Below are 10,327 nucleotides of genomic sequence, written 5' to 3' on the forward strand. Positions count from 1 at the left end.
GTAACACAGGTCTGACTGTATATCTTCTATATGCTTCAATTCTTGACATTTAGACGGAGGTTTCAATGGCATTCCGTTCGATGGTCGTTCTTATTTAACACACACCTTGTTGTCATTTGCACAAGTCAATGACACAGAAATCCCGCTTGTTGAACGGCCGTTGCTCTGGTAATTGTATTAACCTACGATTCAGCCATATGAGCATTATTATGTATGCAATACCGAACCAATTAAACCTAAAAAATTACGACATTTACATATAAATTCAGAATATTTTCTCCATGCCGCTTGTTTTATTAAATTTGTCTATGTATCCACTATATCCTATGCGCGTGAATTAACATGTAATAGAACGGTCAAAGCTAAAATGTTTAGAATAACAGAACGGTCAAATTCAAATTAAATTTAGCTGCACTAAAAACATTACTATTTTTTCATTCATGTATAACATTTCATTCTTGTAGCCTATAGCATGTATGTGCATGTTTTAAATGGATATGTATGTATATTGTAGAAAGCTCATACATGATAAAATAATTTCATTATCTTGTTTATAGTTTTGTGTGACGTCCATCAGAATAAATGGTATATAACCTAAACTTAAGGTAGTAATCATTTGTAAATAAACTATAACGTATTGAAGCCCGATTCGTGTTCTTTGATTAAAATAAACTGAATGAAAACTTTCTGTTACTGTGTATACCCGGACTTTTTTCGCGAGGCGTTGTTCAGTTTCTAAAAAAAGGATAGCAAGTATTAAAGAAAAGGAATGACGACTTAGATTTACGAAAACCGAAAAACAATGAAGGATCAGAAACTTATGTATTGGTGTTCAAATTAAAATACGGCATGTCTAACATAACCAGCTCAAATATTTCTAAAATATGTCAAATGATATTTAAAAGTGTGCGTATGTGCTTTTTCCGCCAAATATGCCATATAAACCACACATAGGGATGTTGGTCACACAAAGAAATAGTTTCGATCAAAACTTAAGTAACGGACTTCTAGGACACAAATCTGTCACACTGCAGACAGAAAACCGTGACATGAAAACAATGGGTCCCAGATACTTAAGAGGTTAAAAGGCATTAGGTTTATTTTGCAGTTTATTATTATTAGTATTTATTATATTATTTATTAACGTAATCTGTACAATAACAGTCACTTTTCTGGGCCATATATCATTGTATCATCACAAATAAGTTAAATATTGTACAGACATATCAGTTCTATGAAATAACAACCAACTGTGCTTTTTTTGATAACGGTAGATAACACAGACATTGTCCTGACACTTTGCTTATAAATCCGTTTTCAAGGCTTGCCAGAAACTACGGCTTCGTGTGACCACCTTCCCGAGGACTAGTAAGACATGTTTCAGTATAATGTGAATGGATGAGATGGTAGTCAGGCCTATCCTCTAAACGAATGCATGTTAACGACGAGGTGAGCAAAATGCCAAATTTATAGAATAACCTCAGTGGAATATCACGCCGTAGACACGTGACATGACACCTCATCTAATCCATTCATATTACACTGAACGCCAAGCAAGGAAACTATAAGTACCATCTCATCCATTCACATTATACTGAGCGCAAAGCGAGGAAGCTGTAAGTACAATCTCATCCATTCACTATACTGAAACATATCTTACTAGTCCTCAGGACTATCCTCTAAACATCGAGCGCCAAGCAAGGAAGCTATAAGTACCATTCACATTATACTGAAACATATCTTACTAGTCCTCAGGACTATCCTCTAAACATCGAACGCCAGAAAGCTATAAGTACCATTCACTATACTGAAACATATCTTACTAGTCCTCGGGACTATCCTCTAAACATCGAGCGCCAAGCAAGAAAGCTATAAGTACCATTCACTACACTGAAACATATCTTACTAGTCCTCAGGACTATCCGCTAAACATTGAGCGCCAAGCAAGGAAGCTATAAGTACCATTCACTATACTGAAACATATCTTACTAGTCCTCAGGACTATCCTCTAAACATCGAGCGCCAAGCAAGAAAGCTATAAGTACCATTCACATGATACTGAAACATATCTTACTAGTCCTCAGGACTATCCTCTAAACATCGAGCGCCAAGCAAGAAAGCTATAAGTACCATTCACTATACTGAAACATATCTTACTAGTCCTCAGGACTATCCTCTAAACATCGAGCGCCAAGCAAGGAAGCTATAAGTACCATTCACTATACTGAAACATATCTTACTAGTCCTCAGGACTATCCTCTAAACATCGAGCGCCAGAAAGCTATAAGTACCATTCACATGTTACTGAAACATGTCTTACTAGTCCTCAGGACTATCCTCTAAACATCGAGCGCCTAGCAAGAAAGCTATAAGTACCATTCACATTATACTGAAACATATCTTACTAGTCCTCAGGACTATCCTCTAAACATCGAGCGCCAAGCAAGGAAGCTATAAGTACCATTCACTATACTGAAACATATCTTACTAGTCCTCAGGACTATCCTCTAAACATCGAACGCCAAGCAAGAAAGCTATAAGTACCATTCACATGATACTGAAACATGTCTTACTAGTCCTCAGGACTATCCTCTAAACATCGAACGCCAAGCAAGAAAGCTATAAGTACAATTCACATTATACTGAAACATATCTTACTAGTCCTCAGGACTATCCTCTAAACATCGAGCGCCAAGCAAGGAAGCTATAAGTACCATTCACTATACTGAAACATATCTTACTAGTCCTCAGGACTATCCTCTAAACATCGAGTGCCAAGCAAGGAAGCTATAAGTACCATTCACTATACTGAAACATATCTTACTAGTCCTCAGGAATATCCTCTAAACATCGAGCGCCAAGCAAGGAAGCTATAAGTACTATTCACATTATACTGAAACATATCTTACTAGTCCTCAGGACTATCCTCTATACATCGAACGCCAGAAAGCTATAAGTACCATTCACATGATACTGAAACATATCTTACTAGTCCTCAGGACTATCCTCTAAACATCGAGTGCCAAGCAAGAAAGCTATAAGTACCATTTACATTATACTGAAACATATCTTACTAGTCCTCAGGACTATCCTCTAAACATCGAGCGCCAAGCAAGAAAGCTATAAGTACTATTCACTACACTGAAACATATCTTACTAGTCCTCAGAACTATCCTCTTAACATCGAACGCCAAACAAGAAAGCTATCAGTACCATTCAAATTATACTGAAACATATCTTACTAGTCCTCAGGACTATCCTCTAAACATCGAACGCCAAGCAAGAAAGCTATAAGTACCATTCACATTATACTAAAACATATCTTACTAGTCCTCAGGACTATCCTCTAAACATCGAGCGCTAAGCAAGGAAGCTATAAGTACCATTCACATTATACGGAAACATATCTTACTAGTCCTCAGGACTATCCTCTAAACATCGAGCGCCAAGCAAGGAAGCTATAAGTACCATTCACTATACTGAAACATATCTTACTAGTCCTCAGGACTATCCTCTAAACATCGAGTGCCAAGCAAGGTAGCTATAAGTACCATTCACATTATACTGAAACATATCTTACTAGTCCTCAGGACTATCCTCTAAACATCGAGCACCAAGCAAGGAAGCTATAAGTACTATTCACACTGTACTGAAACATATCTTACTAGTCCTCAGGACTATCCTCTAAACATCGAGCGCCAAGCAAGGAAGCTATAAGTACCATTCACATTATACTGAAACATATCTTACTAGTCCTCAGGACTATCCTCTAAACATCGAACGCCAGAAAGCTATAAGTACCATTCACTATACTGAAACATATCTTACTTGTCCTCAGGACTATCCTCTAAACATCGAGCGCCAAGCAAGGAAGCTATAAGTACCATTCACATTATACTGAAACATATCTTACTAGTCCTCAGGACTATCCTCTAAACATCGAGCGCCAAGCAAGGAAGCTATAAGTACCATTCACTATACTGAAACATATCTTACTTGTCCTCAGGACTATTCTCTAAACATCGAGCACCAAGCAAGGAAGCTATAAGTACCATTCACTATACTGAAACATATCTTACTAGTCCTCAGGACTATCCTCTAAACATCGAGCGCCAGAAAGCTATAAGTACCATTCACATGTTACTGAAACATGTCTTACTAGTCCTCAGGACTATCCTCTAAACATCGAGCGCCAAGCAAGGAAGCTATAAGTACCATTCACATTATACTGAAACATATCTTACTAGTCCTCAGGACTATCCTCTAAACATCGAGCGCCAAGCAAGGAAGCTATAAGTACCATTCACTATACTGAAACATATCTTACTAGTCCTCAGGACTATCCTCTAAACATCGAGTGCCAAGCAAGGAAGGTATAAGTACCATTCACTATACTGAAACATATCTTACTAGTCCTCAGGACTATCCTCTAAACATCGAGCGCCAAGCAAGGAAGCTATAAGTACTATTCACACTATACTGAAACATATCTTATTAGTCCTCAGGACTATCCTCGAAACATCGAGCGCCAAGCAAAAAAGCTATAAGTACCATTCACATTATACTGAAACATATCTTACTAGTCCTCAGGACTATCCTCTAAACATCGAGCGCCAAGCAAGGAAGCTATAAGTACCATTCACTATACTGAAACATATCTTACTAGTCCTCAGGACTATCCTCTAAACATCGAGCGCCAAGCAAGAAAGCTATAAGTACCATTCACATTATACTGAAACATGTCTTACTAGTCCTCAGGACTATCCTCTAAACATCGAGCGCCAAGCAAGGAAGCTGTCCGTTCACATTATACTGAAACATGTCTTAATACTCCTCGGGACTATTCTCTTATTATTGATTGAAAGGCAAGGAAGCTATATGTACCATTTTTCATGGGAATTTTGGCTCAGTTATAGCCCTTTTTGATATAGAAATTTGAAATTTGAAAATCTCTGGGATCTTTTTGTACCCAGTACTTACATCAATTCTTCTCAAAGTCGAGTGCGCTGTCAACAGAGAGTTCTTGTTTGTATCACGGATGAACATTAATTATTCTCGACAAAGTAAGATTTACGTAGTTACACTGTTTATAAAGATGTTTTCATAATATAATATAATGTGAAAGAATGCGATTAACTATTAAGCGTACACTAATCATTTATATAGACAAATCTCTAAAAGTGCCAACACATTAGTACATCCAGATTAACGTGAAAAATACTTTAGTCTTAAAACAGATGGTGATAAGCCAATATAATGTGAAAACACTCAAACGAATAGATATTAGATAGAGATTGTGAAAACTGAACTTTTTGTGAAGTAAAAATATACTTAAAGGACGTTAGTTCTAACAATGATAATGTAACATGCGATTAAATAAGTTTTCAAACGTTCATTTTTCAAATTTCTTGTCCTTTTATTTCCTTGAGAGCTTAATTATGTTTTTTAGCTGTATGTGACAACCAGCTAGTTATATAATTTGTACTTTTGATTAATATATTATGTAAGATCAGATGTTACGGTCACTCAATGACGGAAATTATGTTAACGTGTGTCCACTACAGATGGTCAGCCGCAAAACTACGTGATATATATATATCTCTAGAGGAAGGCAATTAAAACACACGATGGAATGAAAATCCTGTATCAATTCAAGTTGTGCCTGGTTTGTCACAGCTGTATGTTACTGACAGCAGGTTTAATACATTGTAGTATTTGTAATTGACTTGTTGTATAACACTACATGTTACGGTCACACAAATGACGGGAACTATTTTAACGTGTGTCACCTACAGATGGTCAGCCGCAAACCTACGTGACATATATATATCTCTAGATGGGTGGGGCATTTTTTTTTTCAATAAAGCATTACAAAATCCAGGACATTGTGACACATATATCAATAGCTCTTTATTAGACTGCGATACATCTGCATCTTTGATCTTTTTGTTTTCTGTATGAATTCGTTTTCAACAATAAAACAAATTAAGGGAATCTGTGTTCTGTTGGAAAATAAATTCACGTTTTTTAGTAGGCACGCACGGCTAGGACAGTTCAAAAGTATGGTCATTGTATTCTTAACATTTAGCCTGCTGGCGGTAGGTGATTTTGCCTTTGCGACCAGAACAAACAAAGATCAGCCTGCAAGGATCATTGTCTGCACTCAGTAAATTTTTAGTGAACACGTACCCCTTCTAATAATAAATGGCACTACCCAAATTAAATGATAGACCTATTTAAGAAATAGACTATTTTCAGCAGGGGGAAAGTTAAACTGGTTTTGGTGCCGTAAGGTTCTTCCATAGGTTGACGCAATGGCAACACAGAACGAAAATGCCACTGTACATGTAATACTAGTACCCTACCACTAGGTATACTATAAGAACCATGGTCATGAACGGAAACGTGTACTTACCCATTTCAATCGAGCATTTCTCACCTAAGAAGCGCAGATCGGTAAATGGGTACTGTGCATACTGAACACGTGGTAAACAACTTTAAATGAAGACCATTCAGGATCTAAATATACTGTTTCACTTTAATGTAAGTTCGCCTTGTTTATATTATAAATGTTTCCGAATAATCTTCCACGAATCTACATTGCGTCCCTAGATATATATATCTTAGTATCGTTCTAGGTAAGCAAGCAGGATTCAAAGATAAACTTATCGGGAACGCTTGATTTGTTTCTATTTATAGAATGAGATCAAGTGCTTCCGGTAAGGTTCCTACGAATCCTGAGCGCTTACCTAGAACAGCATACCAATAGATCACAGATTAAGACAAAGTCAAAAAGATGTTTGCTGGATGATTTTTGGTGATTGTTTCTGCCTGTGTAATTTCGTAATAATAAATAAAAATAAATAAATAAATAAATAAATAAATAAAAAAAAAACAGCAGACGAAAATTAGTTCAAAATAATCGTCTACTATTTAGTAGCTATAGACAGAAATACAATGTGCAATAGCGCATCTTATTATTTGAATGAAAGCTGTGTGGCTAAATGAGACACTCTAAGTAAACCGAATATTAAGATATTGAGCCGTGCCATGAGAAAACCAACATAGTGGGTATGCGACCAGCATGGATCCAGACCAGCCTGCGCATCCGCGCAGTCTGGTCAGGTTCCATGCTGTTCGCTTTTAAAGCCTATTGGAATTGGAGAAACTGTTAGCGCACAGCATGGAGCCTGACCAGACTGCGCGGATGCACAGGCTGGTCTGGATCCATGCTGGTCGCAAAGCCACTATGTTGGTTTTCCCATGGCACGGCTCATATATAGTCGCAGTGAAAGTATCATTGTCTCGTCATAATAGTCTTCATCTCAGAACATATTATGTACTGTGATAAAACTTTTGTTAGAAAAATATATTTGATGTACGTTTCTAAGATATTAAGGCTATTCTAAAACTGACATGGTTGTAATGATGTAATTAAACTGTAAGTAAATCACATTGTATGTTCCACTAAATACAGCAATGACTTACAATATTTTCCTTTTGGAGCATCATGTTCCTCCGCATAATAACAGTAAACAGTAACAGTAAAAATTGCAAACTCCATCGGGCAGTGATAGACATATCGCACCTTCTGGCTACACCCATGCTCTCTTATTGTTCTCAGTTCAAATGGTATTCTACGAATTCTATTAATAAATATAGTACGGAAGAAATAATGTTATCATTGATCTCAAGAATCGTATAAAAGGCTCACCCGAACAAGCATTCAATTGCACAGATCAGAGTTGGTGGAAACTTCAAGGTAAGAAATATTACATTACAAGTTAACCATATCAATTTTATAAATTTGATATGTTTAAAATTGTTGATTCTCATTTACACTGTTATAAAACAGAGGAACACTTACATCCACCTAAACCAAAGTTTACTTTAAGACATCTGACAAAAAGAAATGCAAGAATTTGATTTAAGGTATGTTTTAGTTCCAGCAGACAAGGCGGCCGGTAATATCATCATCATTCGTCGCCTACTCTATGTAACATACTAAATACTACTAATGTTCAAACATTGAGTCCTTCTGTCGAGCCATATTTGGTCACTAACCATACCACTGAAGTTTCTAATTTGAAAGTCTGTATACATGATCAGCAAATTAAACTTCCAACCATGTATTGGATCCCTAAACAACTTAAACAACCATATAAAGCTCGTTTCCACGCTAATTCAATCTTTTGTAAAATTAACATTACGGCTTGCGGTTGTGAAATCCATATGAAAAGATATTGTGATAACGTACGAGTATACAAAAGCTCCTACTGTGGTTGTTTAAAATTTGTGGCGAAAACCTAGATAGGTAAATAATTAATAAAAACAAGGTTTCTTCAACCAGTACATATGATTTCTCTATTCTGCCCTTATTCAAAATATTTTTGTAAATGTATTGTGTACAACTTGTATCACTTATGCTTAGCTATATATTTCCATATGAACATATTTTTCAGAAGTATAACACAATGTACGATTTGACAGTAAGACATTGCTTCCTTTATGAATGTGAAACTTAAGTGTTTAAATCTAAAGAATTATCATTTAAGCTTGAACAGTAACTGCAATGCACTTCATTCCTGATTTGCCTTACAGAATGTTTGGCCTAGTAATAACAATCACGTACTGTTTGAATGGTAACTAATAAGAAAAGGTTTTGTTGCAGTGCTTGACAAGAATGGATAATGGAAGCGGCATCTAAGCTGATGTTTAGCATAGACTTGCTACCACAAGTATCAAAGCACATCGAATTTCTGGAGAGAGTTGCAGAAGTCCCAGACCTTAAAGACGAAAATGTGCTGAGACGTGCTGTATACAGATACGAGAAGTACTGGTTGCCGCTCGCTGCTGTTCACAGGGACAAATGTCTCGCTGCTCCTCTTGACATTGAGTGGATATGGCATTGTCATATGTTATCCCCTAACAACTATGAAAGCGATTGCATTTCTCTTGTTGGAGTTGTCGTCAGCCACACATTTTACAACAAACAAGAGAGGGAACAGAGTTTGCAGGTTGCAAAGAACGGCTGGGTACAGATGTACGGAGATAAAGATGAACCATTTACGATGGAATTCAGCAAACTGGACATAGACGCTGTCGAAACCTTCAGATCTTCTCTGTCTTACGATCTTGTTGCAGCCGCACTGAGACAATCGACATTCTATGATAAGATATCATCAATTGAATACAAGAATGAAAACGAACTAGAAAACGCCAACGAAAGATATAAACAATATATTTATCTGTGCAAACTTCTACCACAACTCTCGCTTACTCCAAGCATTAGCATGGATCTGCTGTGGCATACCCACCAAGCAAACCCACACGTGTACAAATTTGACATGGAAAAAATACTTCGAAGATTATTACTGCATGACGACACGAATACTGATCATGGTGAAGGATCGAAGTTGCATAAAGCGACCCAACTAACGAAGACAAGCTGGGAAAAAATCTACAACGAACCGTTCGAAAGTTGCATTAAACTTTACTGTTACGCACAATGTTGGAGTTCTAAGTGTTACGGCATTTGCCGTTGTTGACACTAACTTATTTGAACAGGGTTCCCATCTCACTGACTAAAATGACAATCAAATTACTTCTATATGTATATGCTTATTGCTTGACGAGGGAACCATGTAATATAATCCTAAAATGTATAACCTTCGACGATATATAAATATATACTATTTGCTTAATGACCTTGATAAATACGCATTTTAGACAGATCACCCTTTATGGACATGTACTATGAACGAAAAGGCGATGTTTGCAATAGCTCAAAGACATGTTGTTACAGGATTGTCATGTGATTTATATCTAATTGTTCTCTCATAACATGAACAGTATCAAACTTTTGTAAAATATACACAGATAAATGTTATTGTTGTTTTGTTATTAAAGAAGTAGTGACCTTACCAATAAAGGTTACAGCCATATCCAGGAAAGAGCAAGGTCATTTTAAAATCTATGCAGTCTGAATCGTAATAGAGAAATTAGCGGTTCTTTGTATGACCCAGAATTGTCTAAATATAAACACCTTATTATCAGGTGAGAAGCCGTTATCGGAAAGGTCATTTTGAGTCCGGTCAAGATTTAGTTATATGACTCTGAGTTTATTTATCTTCCGTTTGACTGTAGGAAAAATCACTTTTATCAACGTTGAACATTTTGCACACTGTACAGAGTGCATGCAAACTTGGCGTATTTTCCCGGCTGTTATGAAACATTTATTAAGGTAATGGATCCGTGGATCCGTGATGACAATCAGCAATTTCCGGCAACTTCCGGTCTTTTACGTATTCATCGTATGCGACTTCAG

The 10,327-nt window shown here is 36.7% G+C and overlaps 1 protein-coding gene across 1 annotated transcript; it reads left to right on the plus strand.

Annotated features, from left to right (window-relative positions):
* The first annotated feature begins 8,690 nt into the window (after nucleotides 1–8,690).
* Nucleotides 8,691–9,548, plus strand: LOC123526677 (uncharacterized). Its single transcript, XM_045305955.2, has one exon. The coding sequence runs from the start codon at nucleotides 8,691–8,693 to the stop codon at nucleotides 9,546–9,548; it is 858 nt and encodes a 285-aa protein (XP_045161890.2).
* Nucleotides 9,549–10,327: the final 779 nt, after the last annotated feature.

This window comes from Mercenaria mercenaria, chromosome 15, assembly GCF_021730395.1.
Source record: "Mercenaria mercenaria strain notata chromosome 15, MADL_Memer_1, whole genome shotgun sequence".
In the NCBI taxonomy this organism is placed as follows: domain Eukaryota; kingdom Metazoa; phylum Mollusca; class Bivalvia; order Venerida; family Veneridae; genus Mercenaria; species Mercenaria mercenaria.

Excerpts from the sequence above, each read along its gene's own strand:
- LOC123526677 (XM_045305955.2), top strand. The coding sequence starts at position 8,691 with ATGGAAGCGGCATCTAAGCTGATGTTTAGCATAGACTTGCTACCACAA.